The 26,214-nt window shown below is 42.3% G+C and overlaps 1 protein-coding gene across 2 annotated transcripts in view; it reads left to right on the top strand.

Annotated features, from left to right (window-relative positions):
- Positions 1–3,588: 3,588 nt before the first annotated feature.
- The window catches only part of ntrk3b (neurotrophic tyrosine kinase, receptor, type 3b), a 145,478-nt gene continuing 122,852 nt past the window's right edge, over positions 3,589–26,214 (top strand). Inside the window, exon 1 of one of the 2 annotated variants that reach the window (XM_072660085.1) lies at positions 3,589–4,339. In XM_072660085.1, the coding sequence (XP_072516186.1) occupies positions 4,089–4,339 (251 nt within the window). In that variant the 5' untranslated portion in view covers positions 3,589–4,088. The remainder of the gene's footprint in view (positions 4,340–26,214) is intronic. The other variant, XM_072660084.1, reaches the window with a different exon arrangement.

Below are 26,214 nucleotides of genomic sequence, written 5' to 3'. Positions count from 1 at the left end.
GACCTCATTTTTTTAAGACCAGCATTAAGAAGACTGAAAAGCAGCTTTATGTTTTAGGAAGTGACCTTCCAGGAACATTCCCCCTGTAATAGCACTCTTACCGCACTCTCTACAAGTGCAATCTCACCCTCAGGAGGCCAGCCCCGCTGACTGATACAGTTCACACTGTTTCCATGTTCTTATCTCCAGATTTCATCAGCCCAACTGCTGTGGTCTGTGATCGGCATTCCGAAATCCAGGTGTTCACCAGACGGCATTCCTGCGTCGCAGGCTGTTGGGTAACAAAGTCAACCTGAAGCTACGCATGCTTTAGTAAAAAAAAACGCAGTGAGAACAGAGGTTTTAACAATAAGGGTTCCCAAATGGGTCTCTGCTTCGTATCTAAAACTTTTAACTGATGTAGAATCTTTTATGTGGACATTTTGTTGTGTTTGGAGGTTGTTTTACCTTAAATCTTACACCTCGTTTACTTTACAGAACTAGCAACGGCAGGGTTTTAGGATCTTCTCTGATATGACTGCAATAAAGGCTTTTTTGGATTATTAAGAGTGTCTAATATGATGTCGGGCCTAAATTTGCTCCCAAAACAGCACTGACTTATCAAGGCATGGACTCTACAGATGTACAGAAGGCACTAAAACTTGAACAGCAGATCCTTTAAGTTCTGTAATACTTTCAGTGTGGCAGACAAATTTGCAATGTCGGAATAATATGCTAGAGTTGCTAGAGTTGCAGCACTGTCCCAGCATCTCAATCCTCATCTGTGTCTTTTTCTTATCCCCACATTCTGATAATAATATCTGGTCTTGGTTTAGGCAAATTGGGATGTGATCTAAACTGTGACCAATAAGCAATCGGTGAGCTCTCTCCAGCAGCAAACAGGAAGCATCTCTGGTGGGTAGGTGAGACATGAAGGAGACTCCGGGGAGACCTCATAAAAAATAATTAAAATATTAGGGAAACAATAAAATTTCATTTATAATAAAAAAATGTAAATAAAGGAAACACAGCTAAAGTGCAGCTGCAGCTAAAGTGGTTTTCACTGGCAGGTGGTTGCTATGACATTGCTATGGAATAGAGGTTGTTGCTAAGGTGTTGTTATGGTTTAGGTGTTGGTTGCTAAGGTGTTGCTAAGAAACAGGTGCGTGGGACAGTGACATCATCAGTGTGACCTTTCTGAACATCCCATTCATTCCTATGGGGGGAAAAATGTGCGACGTATCGGTTCACTTGGTTTAACCCCCTAGAGGCCGGGGCAACACCCAAAAAAGAAGTGATGTCTGAACGCTGGATGCATACAGTGTCCTTAATGAATTCAGTCCAAATATAAGATGAGAAAAGCAGGACTTAAGGAAGATGCTCAGGAATTGGAGACTGATGGAACACACAGCAATAACCTTTGGTATGTGGATGGCACTGCACTTATCTGGAACATCTGAAGGTCCTTATGAGGAAAATTAGAGAATAGAGAGAACAGATGGGACTTCAGTTCAATATACAACAAACAATGCTTATGTGAATTGTAAAGACTGCTGCCTTCACTATCAGCGGTGAAGATGTAGAAGCGGTGAACAGCATCTGCCTGCTTGGATCAATTAACAACAAAGGATCCAAGAGGCCAGAAATACATCATGGACTGACACTCGCCAGAACAAGGAAGAAGGAGGAGGGCTTGACAAGGTGTTTCTTTTAAAGACTGTATTTATTTATTTTAATTTACTGGATACATATTTTCATAAATCATCTAAAAATGTAAGATTTACCTTTATTTGGAAAAAATACATAAAAAAAGAAAGGCACCGTGGACTAAATATTAGGAAATAATGATATCTGTATTCTGATACGCATTCCCAGTACATCCCGACCCAGGACCATCTGACGGTCATTTTTTATACTATGTAAGCAGCAGCTTAAAAGGGTATGCTTTTGTTTTTGAGGTTTTGATGTGTGTGTAGGTATGTGTTTGATGTGTGTGTGCTCTGGAAATCTCATCTCACCTCTCTCTTTTCCCCGCAGTGCTCCCAGCCTGGCACTGACAGGCATCAGGAGATACCAGCAGCTCCAGGTCAGTTCAGCAAAGCAACCAGAACTGTCCCCAAGCGTGAACGCACGGCATGCAGCACTGCCACGTTTCTTTCTGAAGCTATTGACGTGTCATCGTAAAGCTGCGTTGTCCACTACACTACATGTCCAAATGTTTGTGGACACCCCTTCTAATGAATGCATTCAGCTGCTTTAAGTCGCACCCATTGCTGCTGACACAGATGTGCACTCACACACAGCTTGTCTAGCCCAGTACAATAGGACTCTCTGGAGCAGATAAACATAAACCAATTGGCACCATGCCAGCTAATGCCAGATGTGGGCTAAAGGGGTGTAAAGCCTACACACTAGGTGGAGGACTATGTACACACGCACACACACACAGGATGTGACCTGACTGCATTGTTGTAAAGGAGCTGGGAGCTGATTGGTCAGGAGGGAGGAGAGTCAGACTGGATTATAAGATATTAAACACTATAAAACAGTAAATTTAAGAAAAGTCTTGACTAAACTGAATCAGTCAGTCCAGAACGTCAGATTATAGAAACTGATGCTGAAAATAAAGGGATTTTAATGAACTGATTATTCAGCAGCTCATCTGATCTAAACTGTGGAGCTGGAGCAAGATCGGATTGGTACTGGATGATACTCTGCATTAAGAGACTCGAATTCGAATCCATTCGATCGGAACATCCCTACTAAACTTCTTAATTAAGTTAGAAGCCTAATATCGCAGCCGCTCCGTATATTTCTAAAGAAAAGGGCGAACGCGGCCACAAGAGGGCGCTGCTGAAGCGCCAGAGGAAATAAAAAGCCTAGAAACTAAGCAAAAAAAAAGACACGACTCAAATAAGTGGGCGTGGCCGAATAAGGTGCCCTGATAAGCCGAGCTTTCGGCCTCCTATGATGCTGGCGTAGATAAAACCGGAACTTCAGTTTAGGTGCGTGAACTTTTCGGACGAAGCTGGATACAGATCAGATTCACAACATTAAAAAGTGGGAACAGCCTGAAAAACATTTGGTCGGTACATTTGGTGAGAAAATCGGATTCGGGCCGTTTCACTTGCTGTGTGAACGTAGCCTTAGAGTACCGCACTAACATCAGCTAGTGGGCCACCTAGTGGACAGAACTGGAGATGCAGATCCAGGCATGAAAACATGAAGGACAATCCAACCGGCCTAATTTAGCAACCCCGAACAAAGTGAGAAATGGAAAGGTGATGGAGAACGCCTGCCGTCGCCTCACGTCTCCGGGGTCCGGTGGACGGGTTGGCGTGTCTGTGTTCACACTGAAAAGCGCTTGATATCAAAAGCCTGCTGAGATAATCTGGCTTTTCTTCTCCTCCATCCTCCTCCTCCTCATCCTCCTCCTCCTCATCCTCCTCCTCCTCCTTTTTCTTCTTCCTGTGCTGTCTGACTTTAGATCCTCACGACGTCAGTTCCCAAGCATGATACCCCCCCCCTCACCCCACCACCAGCATCCTTTCCCTTCCCCTCCCTCCCTCCCTCCCTCCTCCAAAACCACCCCCAACCACCCCCAATCTTGTCTTGCAGGTGTCACTCTTCATTCTGCCCGGTAGGTGGGTCTTAACGGCTTCGTCCGTCCTCCTCCAACTACAGCTCCGGGTTTTTCCTCCTCGTTTTTGGGGTTTTTTTGGAGCTCGTCCGGACATGGGCTGTGGAATGAGGCGAGGGGAACGGCGCTGCCTGAAGGACTCGTTTTTATAACGGAATACTTTCTAAAACGGGGGATTTTTATTTTTATTTTTTTAATAAACCAACCCCCTATCCATACAAACACTCACGCACACACACACACACACAGACACACACACACGCTCACACGCACGCGCGCACAATGTCCACAGTGTCTACGCGTTCTTACGCAGCCGGGGCGCTTTCCAGTCTTTGATTTTTTTGCCTTATTATTATTATTTTTCTATTTTTTTTTTTTTTTACCTTTACATCCTCGCTTTGGTCGTCTGAGGACGCAGCCAGCAGCCAGCCAGCGTCTTCGCCAACTTTCCCCCCCCTCAGAAGTCAGAATGGATGTATCACGGCTGTGTGGTTTGAGGATTTTCAGGGCTTTGTGGCTCCTCTCCGCCGCCTTCCCAGCCGCGTCCCTGGGCTCCATGCTCGACTGCCCGCCGACCTGCAGCTGCTCGCCCACCGAAATCCACTGCAATAAGTCGGACAGCGGCAGCTTCTTCCCCCTGCTCGCCCTGCACGACACCGGGGGCAACAACGGCAGCGGCAGCGGCGACATCGAGGACCTGTTCAAGAACATCTCGTCCATGTAAGTGCGGCTTCAGCCTCCCTTCCACCTTTCCCATCTCCCCCATCCTTCCACTCCAATCCCAGGGATAGATAGATCACCTCCGCGTTTCTCTTGGGCTTGGAAAAATGCCCCCAGTATCGTTACGCAGAGATGAGCACACGACGTGGAGAGACTTTAGAAGCTCTGGCAGCCTCCTACTGTCAGGAACCTCTAAAAAATAAGCTCTATGTGCTTCCACACACTAAGGCACTCATCCCTAAATAAGGCAGCAATAGATGGTAAGAGCTGTTTCTCTATATAATGGGCTCCACGAGCTGGCTAGCACAAGTTGAGCCTCATTTGGAGCCCACAAGATAATGTTGTACGATATTCCCAACAGAAGCTAGAAGCTGGCTGAACTTCCAATGCGACAAAACCCAACACAGGATGGTGCCACATGCCTTATTTCCATCTGTGGAGCGTTTATTTGATGGGATGCTTCTTATTATAGAAGGCAGAGGATGGGATGTTCTTCACCGAGGGTGCTAACGGTGCTGATGTTGCCTGCTCTGGTCTCCATAAGGATTGTGAGCTCCATACAGTAATGAGCCTCAACGGCAGTGCTTTCTATTTTTGGGGTAGATTGAGATCGAGTTCCCACACAGTTCCCACACAAATTAGACAAAGCTATAAGCCCCCCCACCCACCCTCCCCCTCTCCCCACTCAGACAGAAGAATCAGTATGAGCCCCATGTTATATAACGCTCAGGAGCATCCATGAGAAATGTCTTGTCCCCGTCCCCGTCCCCGTCCCCCACACACACACACTCAGCAACAAGTCTCAATCGTAGGTGGGCAGAAGCAGCAGTTGAGGTTGTCTGCCTGTGTCTTCTCCAGGGCTGCCGGCTGCTTTCTTCCCATTCCGAGCGCACCTCACGCTCTCACAGCCCTTGGCAGATAATAGGGAGGGCAGAGAAATGAGAAAATAGCTCCCAATTTGATACAAGGCTGATCAGAGAGCAGTGCTCCCTCGCAGCAGACCTGCCTGCTAAGTTGTCACTAAGGAGTCCCTCACGTTGTTGGTGGAGCTGGGAGGGAGAGTACAAAACCAATTACTGTACCGAGGGAGGCGGATGTGCAGTTGCCTTCAACTGCCGTCTGCCGAGCCTCAGCAGTGTGACAGAGGTCCACCTGTCGCTCCTGCAGCTCGGTGCAGGGGACTTGTTAGGAGCTGAAAGCAGTCTGCGAAATAGGAGCATCCTTGGCACGCAAGGAAGGGGCGAAGGAGAGGGCTTTGCCTGTAGGGGTGGGCGATATGATGATGTGTTATTAGTATCGTGATACTTTAGGACACGGTATGCATTTTGGAGTGTATCATGGGCGTCGTCAGTATTTTCCGAGACACTGATTAGCTGGAATTTTCTTAGGAAAAATTAGAAAAGTCTCCCAGGTGGGATAGCTGTGAATTTAACCCATTAATATCCCAGGTTTATTACATCCTATATTTTAGAATATGTGCGAAATTACATTCATTTAATGGAATTTGCCGCAATGAGCGATTTCCTCTATAACTATAACTTTCACTTGCAAAACCTGGTTCAGATTTGACTTTGGTGAAGGTCTGAAAGCCCAAACTTGAGGAAATGCTAATGCTAATGCTAAAAATAGCTAATGACCTCTTTACACTAATTCTTAATAAACAAATTAAAGACACTGCACACGCAGCCAATCACACCTTTTTCCTATTTTTCCCCCATTCAATTTTGCACTGCATTGTGGGTCAGTTGATGCCAAACTCAAAAAGATATGCTTTGTTGATTTTTTAAAATCAAAAAAATTTTAGCTGGACAATTACCTAACCCACTTGTTTGTACTCTCCACTTACAACTCATGCCTCCTCCGTCACATGCATAACCAGCCACCGGCTCTTTTCAATCTGCCACCATGTGTTCGGTTAAGTTTGCAGATGCAGAGGCTAGCAGACCACCTGCCAGCCACAATCCCACTGAGAAAGACCAAGGCCGATTGTGCTCTCTCAGGCTCTGGCTGCTGATGGCAGGCAGAATGACCGGTGAATATTTGATTGTGCTCAACTTTGACACTTTTAACTATATTATATTCACTCCATATTCAAAGACTAGTTAGCAGTACTGATTAGTACGCAGTCATGGCGCTCCCTGTAATTAGTTAATCAGCATGCTGATTGCTAAGTAACCTTCTCAGCTGAGAGGAGCTGGTATGCAAATCACACACAGCCCCCAACCACAGCAGGTATATATGCAGCTACACAATGTGTAGCACTGTACTTTAGCAAATGTGTAATTCTGCTCACTTTTGTATTCCATTGTTTGTGAGAACCAAGTTAGCTAACATGTTAATCGCTAGCTAAGTTAACAGCACCATAATGAAGGAGTCCAGCCCATTTCGGTCCAGCCTATTTCTCAAGAAGGAGTGAACTGCAAATGCTTCGAATGACTGCAACCTAAGGCTAATTCAGTAACTACAGTGACCACAATGCAAACTAGCTGACAAGGTAAGGTATGGAAGTGTGTGGACAACAGAGGGCCATCAGTGTTAGGTCCATCTTAATTGGATAAAGTTGGATAAAGTGGCCCAGTATGTGTGGAGGAAAGATGGGTACGGATCAGGATGCATATAGTGCTGGATTATATTGGTTATTGATTATTGGGTCATTATTGGTGTCACATAAAATGAATTTTTAGAGTCAGAAAATGCAATTAACTGCCATATGTAATTTACTGGATTATTATTTTAAAGGCCTGTATAATAGAAAACACAATTTTCTCTCAGTTTCCTTTATGCAGTATATAAACAAGTTTTATGATGTCACATAAATCAAAGCAATTACATATAAGCATGTTCAGTCCACAACAGTTTAGCCCCGCCCATTCAAATTAAAACCATAAGGAAGGTTTCCATATGGACTGCTGTTCGAAAAAGGCTGCCCAGTATTGGGCAGCCAATCAGAACATATCAAAGTCTTGAAGGCACAGAAACAAAAGCAGCCTGATTCATTTCATTTTCAGGATATGATACCACTTTCGGGCTTCCTGCCAGCTTTGACTGACAATCCAAACAGGTCAAGTGACCTTGTGTTGCGACTTGAGCTTACAACCGAACTCTCCAGGCATTGAATCAAGACTGATGTTGGAAGCTGCAGCTTTGTAGCCGTTTAATTAATCTGGGTGCCCCCCTGTGATCTGCTAATGTGCTTGATTCATCAGGGTAAATTATTATCAAAGCAACAGTAATGTATTTATCATCAAAGCCACCGCAGTGTGTTTAGATTGCTGACAAACCGCTCCTGGAGTTTGTCTGCCATTCGAAGGCCAAGAGTGGCAAATCTAAAGCTAATTCACCTTTCAGGAAACAGATGCGTTCGCTTAGTTCCAAACGAACGTTTTCAGAACCAACACCACTGCTGGCTTCCGTTCAGGTGGAGAATTTTGACTGGAGATCATCAAACGGTTACAGCAGTGAATAATTTATGTTTTTTACTAGAAACATTTCAAAGAAACATGGGAAATTTACAGGACAGCTTTGAAAAACACTAAAAGACTAAAAAGTGGCCACAGTCTGCTGTGTTGAAAAATGCCACTGAGAGATCAGAGGGAGAAAAAGGCTTGTTTGAGTTCAGCACATTGGACAGCGCCAAGAATGACACTGTAGAGAACCACATACATCAGGGGTCATACAGCGATGTCCGGTCTTGTAGCGCACAGTTGTTTTAACACACCAACAAAGTGCTAATGCTAGCTAACTGATGGGTAGGGTTGTCACTGTACCGGGATGTTGTTTTTTATATAGTATTACATAGAGGTGAGCAATATGACAGTGTTTTATTGTATAGTATTAAATTATCGTGATACACTATGTTTTTTCTGAGCATTTCAGAGATATTGCCCCACCCTAAAAAGAGCAATGATCAGCTGCACTTTTCATTAAAACTAGTGATGTTATTCCTGTTTAATTGGATGGAGTGCTACATATGGGATAGTATTTGAATACGACTGGTGTATTTTGTATTATTAAATATCTCAAAAACTGTTCTGTGTATCATAAAAATGTCTTTGAATTTCATGATATAGTTTTTTTCATATTGCTCAGCCCTGGTATCACAGTGCACAATACCATTTAATAAAATATAATAAAAATAACACCTAACATTGTCTGAACGACAGATTTTTCAGATTGAACACGGACAAATATTTACTATATTCGAATTACAGTTTAAAAGTCTTTCTTTTATTAATACAAAGGCCTTAAAATGTAGACAAGACTACATTTCCAACATACATTTAATTAATTGAAAGATTAAAAGTATTTATTTAGTAATGTTTTGAGCAGCTTTACTGATGAATTGTTTAAGGTATGTTAGAGCAGTGTTAGTGCTGATATTGGAGCCCCATTCTATTGTAAGAATAGTGTTGTATTTGTCAGATAATGAGTATTCATTCATTCATTATACTGTATAAGGCCTGTAAAACGGCAGTGCGACAGTGGTTTGTAAGTCTATTTTGTATGCTCTAATAATGGTAACTGGGACCTGGCAGTATGTAATTTACAGTGTGCTTCAGTGTGGTTTAAAAGAAGCTCAATATATGTAATTAAATTAAAATCTATATAAACCATCAATGTATATTAATCAAATCCCGGGACCCAGTATCTATCTATCTATCTATTTATCTATCTATCTATCTATCTATCTATGTACACTGTATGTCCAAATGTTTGTGGACACCCCTTCTAATGAGTACATTAAGCTGGTTTAGCAGTCCTTGTAGAGAAGTACTGCCAATAGAATATGTGATGAACATGAACCTATGGCATCATGCCTAATGTTAGGCGTGGGTTAGAGGGGTATAAAGCCCCTAGCTGTGGAGCAGGGGAACTTTGTTCTCTGGAAAGATGGATGGTGCTCCATCCAATTCTTTTGGAATGAGTTGTAGAATTGAGGATGAGGCGGTGTGGTGATCCTCCAACATCCTGACCTCACTAACTCACTTGGTGCCGAATGCAATCAAATCCTCACAGCAGTGCTCCTCTAAAAAAAAAAAAAAGAAAGCCTTCACTGGACAGTAGAGACAGTAAGTCCAACAAATGCTGGAGGAAACAATAAATAAGCAGGTGTCCCAATATTTATGTCCAATTTATCTGTCTATATCTAAATCTATATATCTAGCCGACTGTGTGTCTGCATGGTGGGATGCTGTACAGTATTTCATCTCAACACCGAATGTTCCTGTGAAGACAGTGTACTTGGGCTGTTGTCCCGGATTTGAGGAAAGAGAAGACAGGGGTCTGTTAGAATTTTAGAGGCTGTCATTTTGGCACGTCTGCGTGAAATTGTACACAACAGCAGGTGGGTTACGAAACAACCCGGAAATATCTGATACGTTGAGATCCTCAGATGTCTAGGGGTTTGCTAATTTATGTGTTAATTAATTTTTGGTCCTCGTTAGACGCTGAAATGTGTAAAGAAAAGAACCTCTGAATATTTTAGTAGATCATTAATTTCTGCCATTTCTTCAATTATAAATGATCTTCCGTTGTCTGCCCTGTCGCAACATCCTCCGCGTTGTGGTTTGTGGTTAACAGTCTGTGCAACCACACACTCTCTGCTCTCTTCGTCAAGAGTCTGCTTCCTATCTGGTCCAAAACTAGCATAAAAAACTACTCCCTCCAAAGCTGAGTATCAGCCGATACTGATCCGATCCGATCTGTGTGTTTATACATAATCCAGCCTCACAGTTTAGATCAGACGAGCTGCAGATTAATCGGTTCAGTAAAATCCCTTTATCTATACTGAGACTTTCTGGACTGACTGATTTAGTTTAGTTAAGACTTTTCTTAAAATTACTGTTTTATAGTGTTTAATATCTTATAATCCAATCTGACTCTCCTCCCTTACCAATCAGCTCCCAGCTCCTTTACAACACTGCAGTCTGATCACTTCCTAATATCTGTGGTTGTTGGTCTACTGGTGTGTAATAGCTGGTTTATAGTGGGTGAATTCCAAAACCCCAAAATTGTTACATCATAGTCTTGACTTGTTATATTTACACCAATGAAATTTAGATAAACCCCGCCCACTAGAGAACGCTCTCATCAAAGCTGAAATAGTGAAACAGTAAAACGCAACGACGACTTCAGGAGAATATGGTGTTGTTGATACTGGAGAGCAGCTTATCACCTCCAGACTGTGCTAGTTATGGGAATACAGGTTGCTATGGGGACCAGGCCTAGTGACCGCGGCTTTTCCTGTGCCACTGTCCACAGAAGGGGGGCTCACACTCAGCGCACAATGAACCGAAAGCCTTGTTTATTTAGTTGGGGTTGTGCAGATGTTGGGGGTGTACATATAACGAGTGAAGACTGTGATGTAACAGTTTGGGGGTTTTCAAATTGGCCTGTTTTCTAGCTCTGTTTTGGTCCTGCTGGAGGTTCTTTTGAAGGAGGAACCGCAGTGTTTGACGTTCACGGTTCGTCATGTTCATGTACTTGACTCTGATTGTTCAACTATACCAAGATAAATGCAGTTTGGCATTCTGGGGCCCCTATAAAACACAACAATGTTTCACTCTAACAATACAAGTCTGAAACAGCGAAACGGTAAAATGACGGAATTCAGGAAAATATGGTGTTGTTGATACTAGAGAGCAGCTTATCACCTCCAGACTGTGCTAGTTTTGGGAATACAGACTGCTACAGGAACCTCAGCCTTTCCTGGTCCAGTGTTCGCAAAAAAAAGGAAGATTTAACTCAGCACGCGATGAAGCGAAAGCCGTGAAAATCCGGCCGTATTCCTTTCAGGAACTTCCTGAGGTTTTCTTGTTGTCTTTGTTTTTGAGATGTTGCCACCAACGCACAAACGTATAAACCCACAGTATAAAACCCACAAATACAACTTCAAAGAACATTGAGGCTACCAGATTACCAGCCTTTGCTGTTGTAATTCTCCAGCCTCCTCCCCTGCATGGGCATTTATCGTGCCAGATGATTCATAATTAGCCGTACGGAAAAAAAGAAGAAAAAAAAATCTTGACTTCAAAAGTTCCAGCAGAGCATCCCGAGCCGGGTTCTCTGATCATTCCTCATCAAACCGTGTCTTTTCTCCCCTCCACACAGGTTATCAATGTGTCTTTTGATTGTTGGCTAAGAAGGTGCTTCATTTATATTCCTGAGTAACAGTGGAGCCTCTGCAGATGGCTCATAGAAGGTCTTTCATGCTGACCTAGAACCAGCGTCATTTCGACCATTCTAAAAGAAACTGGTGCATGGCTGATCTCACGTCTGCGAGAAAGAGGCAACTTCTAGTAACGCTCTGCAGATGTGTGTGCGATTGTGTGTGTGAGTGTATGTGTGTGTGTGTGTGTGCTTGTGTGGTGGTGCGTGGGAGAAGCAGGGTCAGTCACATGGGCAGTCCCCCTTTTCTCTGCAGCTCTGCTCGCCCGAGTCGAGCCCCGATGCTCCTCCTAATTCTCAGATGGCGGCCCTGACCTAGTTAACACAAAGACAGCCTCATACAAACTTGATGATGTGCTTCTAAAACACACAAAACATACTTTTAGGTGCAAAAGTCAGGGTTGACTGTGGACGTGTTGGGGCTTTCTCCCTGAATTTGATTGGGCATGTCGACTAAATAGAGGGATAAGAGATTAAAGGTGTGGTGGAATTCATTTATTAAGTATTTAAGTTATTGCCTCATTCAGAAATAGTCTATTTACCACCCTGTTATTTTGCCTCAGAATGAAACCGATGCTGCTTTCCTTTTTTTTGTAAAGACTCATAAAAAAAAGATGCTGAGCTCGGCTCTGATTGGCTGGTTTACGGCACCAGCGACAGCTCACAGAACCCACATATTATAACACAGTTTTAACACTGCAATAAAAACACTGTAATTATTCCCAAGTCTTACCGGACAGTGCTGCTGTCCTCTTGTTGTGTCCTCTCAGCGCAGTGTGCTTTTAGCAAACTGAAGAGATTAACAGTAGCCGGCTAGCTTTTAGCCTGGCCTCCACTCACTCCCCTGGGTTTGGATTTGGCTTAAAAGTAAGTAAAACAATAAGCTGTTTTTTATATTATAATGTGTGTTTAGCTCCAGTTTGGTCCAGCTGTGAGTGGACGCTGGAGAGATAAGCTGTTAAGCTAGAGCTAGAGTCGGCTAGAGTCAGCTTTTAGCCTAGCATGGATCCCTAAAACTGTCTTTACTTGTTATATTTACATCCCCAACATTTGCATTACATTACTAGATAAAAGAACCTGAGAGGATGTGGTGGTGTTGATACTGGAGAGCAGCTCATCACCTCCAGATTCTGCTAGTTATGGGAACACAGGTTGCTACGGAGACCAGGCCTAGTGATCGCGGCTTTTGCTGTGCCAGTGTCCGCAGAAGGGGAGCTCACACTCAGCGCGCAATGAACCGAAAGCCTTGTTTATTTAGTTGGGGTTGTGCAGATGTTGGGGGTGTACATATAACGAGTGAAGACTGTGATGTAACAGTTTGGGGGTTTCCAAATTGGCCTGTTTTCCAGCTCTGTTTTGGTTCTGCTGGAGGTTCTTTTGAAGGAGGAAGGTTCGCGGTTCGTCATGTTCATGTACCTGACTCCGATTGTTCCAATATACCAAGATAAATGCAGTTTGCCATACTGGAGCCCCTATAAAACAACTGTTTAACTCTAACAATGCAAGTCTGAGGACGTTCTGTTGGCTTCTGCTGTGAGTGTTTTCCATGTGAACGGGTTTCCTGCTCTTTTTTAACTGCAGAGAGATGTGGCCTGTCATAATCAATCCTGAACCGCAGATGTGCAGATAGAGATTAAACTGAAATAACACAGGGATGTAGACGTGAGAGAAATGCTTCAGAACTAAAGATTCAATCAAGGGCAAGAAGCTTGGAGGGCTTCCCACACCATATAAGATGTAGGGACATTAGCCATTGTTGACCATGGAGGGGTGAGGTTAATTAACATCGGTGCCCTGTTTAATTAGAGGTGCTTGTTAAGCTAGTGTTGATGCTTCAAAGCCACCTCAAGGTGACATCCAGTTGATGAGTTGGAGTTATTAATAGGTGCTATTGTGAGCCATAGGGACAGGTGTAGGGAGGCATGTGTGCTTGAACACCATGAACCATAAAACTGTCAGTTAATATTTGTGTTCCAGAAATTCCAGCTGGGAATTCCACTATTCCATTTTATCTAGCTGGGGTGTAAACAGAGTCCTTCAGAGTGGGGTTTGGTCTGAATTAGTTCATTTTAGAAAAGCCTACCAGATTTCTTTACAGTGGTGGTGAATGGAATCAGAGGTCACAATGACTACAAGACAGATAGTGCCATTTTATTGGTCTTACACAGGTCTTCTGAGTGCTACGTGTTCCCAGTATGTATCTTGCCGCTGGCTTTAAAAGGGCTCATATATCATATTGTTCTTTATATATTATTTGTTCCTCTAGGCAGGGCTGCTGCCAGGGATTTTGGACCCCATGAAAAGATATTACACTGGGCCCACCCCCACCACTACCCCCCACCGCCCAAGGCCACACCAACAGTGGAATTCAATATTTGTGAAAATATTTTAAAGTAAAATTATTTTAATAGTACAAAAAATAATAATTTCAATTATTATTTAAACTTTTTATTTTCAATTTCAATAAGAAAAATTAAACCAACTGACAAGACATTCAACACAGTGCTGCTTACCTCAGCTGGATTCGTCAGCGACCCATCCAAATTACTAAAGCACCACTGGCCCATTGACAGCGACGTGTAGCCAGAAACGTCCAGCTAACTGAGGCTCAAATCACACCCGTTAGAGGATAAAGCCTCATATCTGAGAGCTGAGAGTCGAGGGAATGATCTTAGGAGTTTTTTCATTTAGTAGACTGGCTCATCTAGGTTTGCTAGCTATCCCTCTTACTTGAACTTAGTACCTCGCTAAATTCGGCCTTGTTTTTTCCCCAGCTGTTTTCAGAGCGTGAATTCACCTCTCACTGAGCTCCCACACGTTTCGGTGCCTGGATTCCAGTAGTTTCTAAAAATTGCAGCACTCTTTAGCTTTCAGCAGTCTGTAGAAGGAGAGCTCTGCATTCCTGCTGAATCTGTTTGTAGTGTTTTGCCACGGCCGCTGAGTGGCAAAAAGACTGACTGAGTGGCAGCGTTAGCGTTCAGACTGAATGCTCCTAGCACAAAAACAAGAAGAAGCTGTTATGGGACTGACTGTTGATTCGGCCTGGAGCGGGAAAGACAGAGACGTGATTCTGAAGCTGATATTTAAAGGTAATATTTCTATATAAAGCAGTTTACATCAACCTCCTATGAGTTCCTATGATATGGGCCCTTTCACAGCTATGTTTAGGCCTAAAAGCAGCATCTTTCTGTGAACAGTTCTGCCTAGGCAAGTTTATCTAGAACATAGCATTTCAGACCAAACCACTACAGTGTGTGCAGAATTATTAGGCAAGTTGTATTTGAGAGGATTCTTTTTATTATTGAACAACAACTATGTTCTCAATCAACCCAAAAGACTCATAAATATCAAAGTTTAATATTTTTGGAAGTTGGAGTGTTTTTTTTTTTTAGATTTGGCTATCTTAGGAGGGTATCTGTTTGTGCAGGTAACTATTACTGTGCAGAATTATTAGGCAACTTAATAAAAAACAAATATCTACCCATCTCACTTGTTTATTTTCACCAGGTAAACCAATATAACAACACAAAATCTAGAAAGAAACATTTCTGACATTCAAAAACAAAACCACAAACAAATCAGTGACCAATATAGCCACCATTACCATTTTTCTTTCTTTACCATGACACTCAAAAGCCTTCCATCCATACATTCGGTCAGTTGCTTGATCTGTTTACCCAGACACTGTTCAGAGAGGTTTTCCCTCCCTGTAGATCTCACATTTTATGAGGGACCACAGGTTCTCTATGAGGTTCAGATCAGGTGAACACGGGGGCCATGTCACCCTTACTGGCCAGCCACGCTGTGGAGTATTTGGATGCATGTGATGGAGCATTGTCCTGCATCAAAATCATGTTTTTCTTGAACGATACCGACTTCTTTCTGTACCACTGCTTGAAGAAGGTGTCTTCCAGAAACTGGCAGTAGGTCTGGGAGTTGAGCTTCACTCCATCATCAACCCGAAAAGGTCCCACAAGTTTATCTTTGATAATACCAGCCCATACCAGTAGCCCACCTCCACCTTGCTGGCGTCTGAGTCGGAGTGGAGCTCTCTGCCCTTTACTGATCCAGCCTAGGGCCCATCCATCTGGCCCATCAAGAGTCACTCGCATTTCATCAGTCCATAAAACCTTAGAAAAATCAGTCTTAAGATATTTCTTGACCCAGTCTTGACGTTTTATCTTATGTTTCTTGTTCAAAGGTGGTCGTTTTTCAGCCTTCCTTACCTTGGCCATGTCCCTGAGTATCGCACACCTTGTGCTTTTTGATACTCCAGTAACGTTGCAGCTCTGAAAGACCAGTTCAAAGATCATGTTTAATTAAATGCATCCCGTTAATGCTTTTAACAGTGTACTGCTGTAGTAGATTTACCTCACAATGAGGTTCACTCCACTAATGCATTCAGTTACTGCCTCTTTTAGGACATGTGTAATTACAGTACACGTCAAAATCCTCGTACGGTATTCACTTTTGTCCGGAGCTGTTCATTTAGCACTGGCCATTTTGCTACAGTGTACAGCCTACACATTTAATATTGTTAAGTCTCTCTCAAATAAATACCAGATTTGGATTAGTGTGTAAGCCTTAATCCAAATCTGCAACGTTACCTTTTCTCACAACTCGGAAGGAACAGTGAACAGACTTCCTCGGAATTCCCACGACTGTAAGGCAGCAATTCCGGGGCATTTTTGCAACACTGATGTAATTGGTTGTAAACACATCGCTTGTGATAATTCATATTGGAGGATTGGTTGCCACAGGAGGTCACACTGGTGAAAGCAAAGGGAGCACTCATAAAAAGTCATACAGCGGTCAGCGCGGCTTTTTAGCGTGAGGACTTCAGTGAGATACGGAAAGGTCAAACTAAATACTTTATAGCGGAGCATCTTCTGTCCAGTTATGCTTATAGTTGGTTTCAGAGAGAGGTGCAGTCACTGTCAGCCAGACAGCATGTGCATAATAATGTCATATGAATGCAGTGGGAATGTGAATGCTGGAGAGCTGAATCATATGGACAACATAATATGATTATATTGGTACATTTTGCAGTCGGTAGGACATTTTTTGGTTATTGTGGTGAAATAGGCCACCAAATGCTTTTCTGGGTATTTTACAGGTATCGTCTCGGGATGGGTGATCTCGGGTTGTTGTGATACTTTTACCATTAATGATATGTATCACAATATTTTTTATTATTTTTTTTTTTTAGCTTTCTCCAATTTTAGCTGAGCCAATTAACACACCCACTTACAAGGACTCCCCCTATCACTTGCAATGCTCCCTAGACCAAGAGGGTGAGGACAAGCACACGCCTCATTTGGAACACATCCAGTGCACAATACAGTTGGTGATTGCTGGTGTATTATATCCTTTTATACCATCCTAGGTATGATTATTAAATAATTACACCAAAAAAACCCAGTTTAAAACTGGTTAACTGTGTTATTTCTTAGCTATACTGGTGAGAAACCCCAGTTTAATAGACAGGTATCGTCTCGGGATGGGTGATACAGTACAAATGTTTTGTTGTAATACTTTTACCATTAATGATATGTATCACAATATTTTTTATTATTTTTTTAGCTTTCCCCAATTTTAGCTGAGCCAATTAACACACCCACTTACTAGGACTCCCCCTATCACTTGCAATGCTCCCTAGACTAAGAGGGTGAGGACAAGCACACGCCTCCTCCGACAAATATGAAGTCGCCCACCGCCTCTTTTCAAACTGCCTCCAATGCAGCATCACTAGTCAACTCAACTAGGTCTCCAGCTCTAATATATCAGCTAACAGAGGCCAGTGCCGGCAAGTCCAATCCAAGTGATAAGGGCTAAAAGCTCCATCTATCCACCCACAAAGAGCATGGCCGGTAGTGCTCTCTCAGGCTCTGGCTGCTGATGGCGAAGCAGGATGATATTTTGACACAAACAACTCTGCCCTACATCAACTTAACAGGCCTCTTTGTAATGAAATCCACTTTTGTTGATTGTACTTTATGTGCTGACGATATTCACAATAAACTAAGAAAGGCATATTGTGTATCATGATTTCAAAATTTATCCCGAAATAATAAAATATCATTATATTGCCCACCTCTAGTACCGTCATTACTTAAAGGGCACTGGCCAGATGCAGGTTTCATTAGGAAGACAGCATCATTAGTCCTGCTTAATTGGATGTAGTGCAGCAGCACATGTACTCGTTCTACTCAAGGGTTTTAGTGGTATTTTGGAGATTTGGCATCACTGTGCTGCAATCTGAGGCTTGTAAAACCTTAAAAAAACACAACGTTGTGATTCAGGATGCATCCGTATGGGAATTTTTGGCCCATGCCTATATCTGATATTTGTTAATGCACTTATCTGCTAATGCTGATTTTTCCATATATTTACATACATGGAACTGGTGACTAAATCTGCCTGGATCAGCCAGCAGGAAATGCTAGCAATTTTTAAAAGGCTCTGGAAAGGTTAGCCTGTAACGTTACTGTAATAATGTTTCTGAAACATTTCCAGAAAATGTGAAAATGTGTGATGTTTGGTGGTTCTCATCACATCGTTATTAGAACCTCTCTTACCCAACACAATTTTCTGCTGGGCAAAACATCTAAGATCTAAATTTAAACCAAACTAAACTAAAATTACAATAAATAAACTACAGTGCATTAAAACACTGGTCACAAATATTACTATTATAGTAATAAATATTATATATATAAATAAATATATATAAATAATATTATAGTTATAAATAATAGTAATTAAATGAAGAATTGGAGAACAGAATATTTTTTACATTATTACTGATAATAAAACAGTATAAATGATGAACTTCCATTACCTTTTGAAATATGCCTAGCAAATATATAATATATATATACAGTGTAATTTTTTTATTAAAATATTTGATTATCTGTGTATTTTACTACTATTTCTAAAATATTTCTATTTAACTTTTCATTCCATTTTATTTGTGTTGCATTTTATCTTTTTATTTAATATAATGCTCCATTTTGTATCTTATTTTTAATTATTTGTATAGTATCATCTAAAGTTTCTTTCATTATTTGCCGACCATCTCCGTCTTTTCAAGTTGGAAATTCTAGTTTTTTAACCTAATTTAATGATTTATAAATCACATGTGAAGCACGATGAAATTCAGTTTGATGTGTCTAAAAATGGTATATATAAATAAGTATTGTGAAATATTGTGATATTATCATTTGTGCCGCATCGTTCAACCTCCAAGTGCAATGTAACTAAATATTCAAATCCCATTAGTGAGCACTTAAGTGATGATATCAGACTTTCTTGCATTACTCTGAACAATTAGTTACAATGAAAAATTATTTTCTTTGGAAAATGTGAACGCCTTGATTAATCAGAAGAACCCACAGAAACTCATTTGGAACACATCCAGTGCACAATACGGTTGGTGATTGCTGGTGTATTATATCCTTTTATACCATCCTAAGTATGATTATTAAATAATTACACAAAAAAACCCAGTTTAAAACTGGTTAACTGTGTTATTCCTTAGCTATACTGGTGAGAAACCCCAGTTTAATAGACCATCAAATTCTCAGTTTTGCAGCCCTACAGGCTGAGCTAAGCGAAATGAGGACAACCCGGAAGGTGGGATATTGGCACTAATCGCACGTGACACGCACATTTCTCTCAGTGTAATTAGGAGCAACTGCCTGGTGTGTAGAGCAACACTCTTGGGTATTGATTTCATTGTTCTTCTGGTTGTGCAGCTCCTGAATAAGCCGATACAACTGACTAGAGCAAAGCCGGTATGAGTAGAGGCAGGGGACGGGCGGTGGCGGTGGCGGGGGGCCGGCGTTATGCTTTGACAGTTAGAAAATGAAATTAAGTGGGCAAAACATCTCATAAAAAGGTCACATCATGAAATAATCATCTCTTAATTGTTTATGCGCGGAGAGAAAGTAGAGAGGCAGCGTGAGGACGTCCATATTCCACTGTTCTCCAGGGGTTTCATTGTTGTCTGTGGGTCTTTCAGTTGTACACGAGCACAAAGGCACTGCCATGTGTATGTTTAACTTACATGCAGCAGCAACAACCCAGCCAAAAATAGAGCCGTAATGATGCAGCTTGTTGGGCTTTTTCTTTTTTGTGCTTGCTTTTCTCCAGGTGGATGAGACTGCACCACTTCTGTGTGCCACTGCAGCCTCGACTTTCAAGATAACTTTATTCCGCCATGAAATATTGAACACTTCCAATCCACGAACAAAATTCCTTTGATCTCCCTTTTCTAGGTCATGTAAAAGCCCGTGTGCCACGAATTCCTTACCCCAACACATTTATAATTAGATCCACTTTAATTAATATTTTCTCTAATTTCAAAGCCTAATTTGTGCCGCACAGTGCCTGCCAATGAATTTTTTTTTTTTTTTTGAACAAGCCGCTGAAAGACAAGAGGCTGCGATATTAAGAATGTAGTCAGTCCTCTATTATGAAACACGCCCAGAGCGGGCCGCGCTCCTACCTGCTGGGTAATTGTGCGCTTGCATGAATCGGTCGGCTACAGTAGCGGCCCACGCCGTGCGGCTGCGTGGGCGCGTGTCGTGAAACGGAATATCAGTCTGTTAGAAGGAGAGTACTGTATACTGTGGGTTTAGCGGATGCAGGCGTTGACATATTGGGACAGTGGTGGTGTTAAATTGGTAATGTTTTTTTAATATACACTACTGGGACAAAGGTATTTAGACACCTACTCGTTCACTGTGTTTTAACATTTTTTTTTTATCAAGGATATTAAAAAGAGTTGATCCTGCTTTTGTTGGAGTGACTGTCTCTCTACTGTCCGGAGAAGAAGGCTTTCAGCGCATTCAGGGGCAAGAGCATTAGTGAGGTCGGGATGTTCAGGATGATGGTCACCACTCCACCTCCTCATCCCCTCAACTCCCCTCCCCGTCGGGAGGAATGGATGGGAACACAGAGAACACAGTTCTTCCACTGCTCCTCAGCTCAATGCTAGGGGGGCTTTATACCCCTCTAGCCCACCCCTGCTTGGCATTAGGCCTGGCATGGTGCCAAAGGGTTCGTGTTTACTATTGGAAGTACGTCTCTACAGGGACTAGACTACAAGCTATGTGTGTGTCTGTGTGGGCATTTGCACATCTGTGTCAGCAATAGGTGCAACTTCAAGTAGCTCAATGCGTTCGTTATCAAGGGGTGTCCACAAACATTTGGACGTACAGTACACAGGTTTTCTCACACAGCCCTGCTGCCACCAACCATCCCAGTAACCCTGCACAGCTTGTGCAAAACGCCGTCTCCAAACTTCTCTTGGATGATATAAATATGCTAATCCATTATTGCCTTCACTCCCGGCCCGAGTGCTCAGGTGCTGCAGCGACGCACGGAGAACTCTCTTCAACCTTTCATTTATTTCCCCCAGGCAAACTCTCTGCTGGCCAGATGAAGTTTTTAAAGCTAGGCTGTTTTTCCCTCACACATTTGAATGTCACTGAATATGTGAATAACACTCTTTTTGCTGTCCAAGCATACAGAGAATTCGGAGAACTTGGGGAGTTTCAGAAATGAGTCGATGTAAACAGATTATATACTAATATACACAATATTAATATACATATACATATAGTACTACAGTCTTATGCAAATGTTTGGGTGCAACTGGTCAAATTACAGATTTAGCAGATTTTTTAAATGAACGTAAGCAAACTTGACATTTTCAGCACATTTTAGAGCATTTTTCATATTTATTTACTATATTTATCGTATTTATTTTATAGCGTTTGTCAATTCTTTTGCACACAGCACATTAAATTCTTATTTTATTGCAAATAAACAGTAATTATGCGTTAATGTGTTCAAATTAGTGTGTCTTTATGTAAACTATGACTTTTTGACCAGTATATGACCAGGGCAGGGGTGTCAGACTTGGGCATAAGACTGTATATTTATGTATAGCAGTGGCATTCAGCATTCACTGGTAGCTGGAGGCCGAAAAGTGATACTGATCATTACTAGTAAGATTCTCCTCTCTTCTGTTGGCAGTTTAAAACTCATCCCAATGGAAAATCCCTGTGGATATCAGCTTATGTTCACTGTAGCTAAAAGAATACCTCACCTCGGAATGCTAATGAAGCTGACACTGAATAAAGACCACTAGGGACTGGTTAGGATGTGCACACTTACCTAATGCTAACTGGCCCCTTCTAGCTTGGCCTTATCTCTGGAAAGCTCGATTTCTGACTGAGTTTTTTCTTTAATTGCTTGAACTGAAGACACGTATTCGCTTAATTATTAGTCCAAAAGGAATAGTTTGGTGAAGAATCCAATTAACCTGCTTGATCCCTGACCCCAGATGCAGCCGATCAGCCGGGACATGTTCGCTATCTGATGTGTGCTTCTTTAGTTAAAAATGGGAGATGCTAGGCTAGAGTTGCTACCAAACACTGGACGTAGACTGTCACCAGTCGTATAGATAGATTGATACAACACTATTATTCCCAGAAGGAAAGTTACATATACATATATGTATGTATGTATAGCTGTACACCTGTCTGTAAGGTGTCCTGACTTTGTAAATACAGGCCCAAAAATGTCTCTCACCTTGCTCAAAACATGTCCAGATCTTCATTTTTAGTACAGATAAAATAAAATAAATAAAAAATAAACTTCCTCACAGCAGCCGGATTCCAATTTTAGCTTAAATATTTAAATAAGAAGCTGTTTTTGTACCATTTTCAGTCCATTTTTTAGGGAAATAAATGAAGATCTTGGCACATGTTTACTGCAACAAGATTGGTGACAGTCTAAGTCCAGTGTTTGTTAGCGAGGTTAGCCTAGCATCTCCCATTATTAACTAAAGAAGCACACATCAGATAGCAAACTTGTCTAGTCTGTTTGACTGCATCTGGGGTCAGTGATCAGTTCTGTGAATTGGATTTTTCCCAGACCTCTCCTTTAACTATCATCATGTGGGTTGTGTAGTTATGAGAGTTAGTGTACAGGACTAATGAGACTCAGAAGCCGTTTAAAGGGTCAGCGTGTCTCGTTTTTGAAGTCTGAAGGCAGTGCTAATTAAACGTCTCTGTTTCCGTTAGCACACGAGGCAACATGATGTTTCGTCTCGCTGTATTTGTAAAGAACTTTTGATTTGAGGACAAGGAGCATTCGGCAAGCAGCTTGTGCTGCACCCACCGTATAGCAGCTCCTCTCCGAGTAGCCACTGGTGTGCAAATTATGAGCAACTGCGTGTTTGCACAAGGCCTCCAGATGGGAAGTGCTTTAAACACACTCTATTCCCTCAGCCAAAGGTTTCACAGATTTGCATGCTGTATGGAACTTTTGGCCGTGCGCCAGCGCAATATGATCATTTATTTAATTAAAAACTTCCAACACTGCGCCGGGCTGGTTTTGAAGGAGATACGACACGAAAGTGCGCCGCGCGACAGAGGGCTGGGTAACGGGGGTTGAGTCCCATTGCTTGTCATGTACGGTACAGAAAGGCTGTACACAGCTCCTGTCCTGTATGAATTGAATTCTTGCCAGAGAAAGACAATGAAAGAGCATACTGCACCGGCACCCGGGCTGTCTGGGCAGGAGTTCTTCATATGGTCAGATCAGCTAATAACAGCGGAGCTGTTGAGATGTACAGCAAGGGCCCACAATACAGTGTTGGGGTTCAATTACTAGAAATCGCTATTGCTATTTTGTCATGGTTATGCAAAATCCTCATATGTTTACACTTACAGAAGAAGCAAAAAACAATGGAACTTTCAATGGAAGTCAATGAATTTTTTTTTTTTGCATTTTGATTGGTCGATTTATCATGGAATGTAGAATGTGCATACTTACCTAATGCTAACTGACCCCCTTCTAGCTTGACCTTATCTCTGGAAAGCTCAATTTCCAAAAATACAATCGCTATCGCTATTTCATCACGGTTATGCAAAATCCTTATATGTCTAGAATAGCAACTAAAACGTACAAATAAAACTGTCCTGTGTGTCTACACCAAATACCTAACCGTCCTTTACAACTGGAGCAAAACTCCAGTATCTCCAAAAACTGAACTTCGGAGGGAAAGCAAAGATCTTAAATATTCAAAGATAATAATAAATAACAATAGGACGATATTTTGGGTCCATACATCATAAAATGTTCAAACATCTGGCTGAAACAAACAGCTTAGACCAGCATGACTTCCATGCTCATCCAAACAGAAGAAGGAAAAAAATAAATTTTTGATTTCAATTTGTAAAAATATATATTTTTTATATTATTTATATATATATTATCATATTTATCATGGAATTTAGGATGTGCACACAATGCTAACTGGCCTCTTCTAGCTTGGCTTTACCAAGTAATTTTGGAGCATTTCTATTGGTCCATTTATCATCAGCTGCCAGATTTCCATGGCATCTGAAAGAGGAAAATGTCAAAAAGGAAAATACAGTGAATAATAATACAATAAAATTGGGACGCAGTGCAAAATACAGTGCTGTATTAAACATTTACCAAAGCTTGGATATAAAAAATAAAATGCTTAAAAGCTGTTGGGGGGGGGGGGGGGGGTCATAATATTCTCATGAGCATGGTTGATGTTGACTGTTCAACACTTCGAGCCTGGTATGCAGGAGATCTTTGCAGAACACAAGGAGGGAAGCAAGGAGAAATATTTGAATTGCTGTTGTATAAGGTGTCCTTTTTCCAATTTCATGATGAACGGACCAATAGAAATGCTCCAAAAAATATCATACATTGACTTCCGTTTGGAGATAACCGTGTTTAATACTAGATGATGACTGGAAAACTAGGGCTATGACCAAAATAGATCCCTTTAACATTAGGGCAATAATACATAGTACATCAGTCATTTTGAGGGCACTATAATCTCCCACAGTGCTCTCATAATGTATAGTAAACAGTGTAGCTCCGGAGAACTCTGGTAGCTTGCTAGTAATTCAGATCAGCTGAATGTGGCCCAAAATGCATTGCGAGTCTCTTGTTACTAAGCAACAGACAGTGAAACGAAATGGATTCGATGACGTTTGCTCATATAAGTAAGTGATAGTTATGAGCCGCCGGACGCCGAGCAATTCAGATTTTCCTAAGTAGTCCGTTAATGGGAGGCGGATGTTTCTAAGCAACATAACGGTCCAACATTAATCTACAAACAGCTCAGCTCTGCATGGAGTTTTCAACTCGATAAGCTAGTGTTCGAATTCGTTCGTGTTTCCAACACAATCATCTGAATCATCACTGACCCCAGATGCAGTTGATCAACCAAGACGCGTTGAGATCTGGAGTCTGTTAGGCTATGCTAGGCCAATGTTGCTAACAAACACTGGACTTAGACTGTCACCAGTGTCAGCTCTGCAAATACATGCCTAAAAATGTCTCTTTTTAAAAATGTCAGATTGGTAAGAAGCAACGTTTGCAAATTATTTGTAAATAATATCAGAATTGCACAATTTAATATTGTGATACCAGCGATGTATCGCGCAACCTTTTGGAACATGACAGGAATGCAGATTAGGCAACCATACTCCTATTGACCCGTTTAAAACGTAGCGAGCCTTCCTGTTATCTCTTGTTTACATAGGTAAAAATGGGAAATCTGCTGACCCGCTAGAAAGCCTTCAGAGGAACGGTCTCCGTGCAACGCTCAATTGAGAAGCGAGGCACATCCGGCATGATAGACAAGAGCACTACATGACATGATATCAAAAGGGATGGGATTGACAAGCGCACATGCCTCGAATGCTCAGTTGGTGATTTCTGGCACGGCAGACTCTGCTAGCTGTCAACAGCGCAGGAAAACAAACTGGAAAATAAGCTATTCCTGATACGGGGCAGGCACGCTGGCACCAACGCGCCTGGTGTTCCAGGCGGGCCGCTAGAGTCAGTTGACCCCCCAGAAGGCACTGACGCCTATTACGGGAAGCCTATCAGCCTGTTTTACTTTGTCTCTCTAATAGAAAGGACAATTATGGGCCATAACTTTGACGGAGGGTGAATTCTCCCTGGACGATCCGGAATCTGACGTTTAACTTACCTCTAAGAGCAGTTTCTTTTCAGGCCTCTTGCTGGAAAAAAAAAATACAGGGACTTGTCTTTGCCTCTGGCATGTGGAGTCACATCGGTGGCCCTGCACCAGAAGGCTACCGGCTGTCCATGCCTGCGCTGCCTCTCGCTCTGACGCTGCCTGGCTCGTGGGAGCTAATTATGCTCATTTTCATTTCGGATGGAAGGTGGCCACGGATGGAGGACAGAGATGTGCAGAATGCTGATACGCTTCAGAATGGGCTTCCGGCGCGCTTACATTTAATCTGACGGTTCAAGCAAGAGCCACAGAGCGGTCACGGTGCACAGCCGAGGCTTAGAGTTGATTCCCTGCAACCCCAACACCCCCCACCCTCCATCGCCGACACCACCAACGCTTTACTACCACGGCTGATCTGCAGATCATTGTTCCACAGCCAAAAAACCCCCCAAAAATGCATATGAGTGCGTACCCCTTAGCCAGGCCATAGGAGTGCGAGGTATAGCGCATGCATATGTTGGCTTTGATGATTGTGCCAGCAGTGGCTCAGGTTCCAAATACTCCATGCTGAGAAAAGCTCTTTCCAGCGAGCATGGCGAGATGGTGTGGGCAGCCAGGGTCATCATTTATGCTCTCTGTGCTTTGGAATGCTTTAGCTTTACAT

This window comes from Salminus brasiliensis, chromosome 17 (genome assembly GCF_030463535.1).
Source record: "Salminus brasiliensis chromosome 17, fSalBra1.hap2, whole genome shotgun sequence".
Classification (NCBI taxonomy): Eukaryota; Metazoa; Chordata; class Actinopteri; order Characiformes; family Bryconidae; genus Salminus; species Salminus brasiliensis.
The sequence above is the reverse complement of the archived record's forward strand: the minus strand, read 5'-3'. Positions and strand labels throughout refer to the sequence as shown.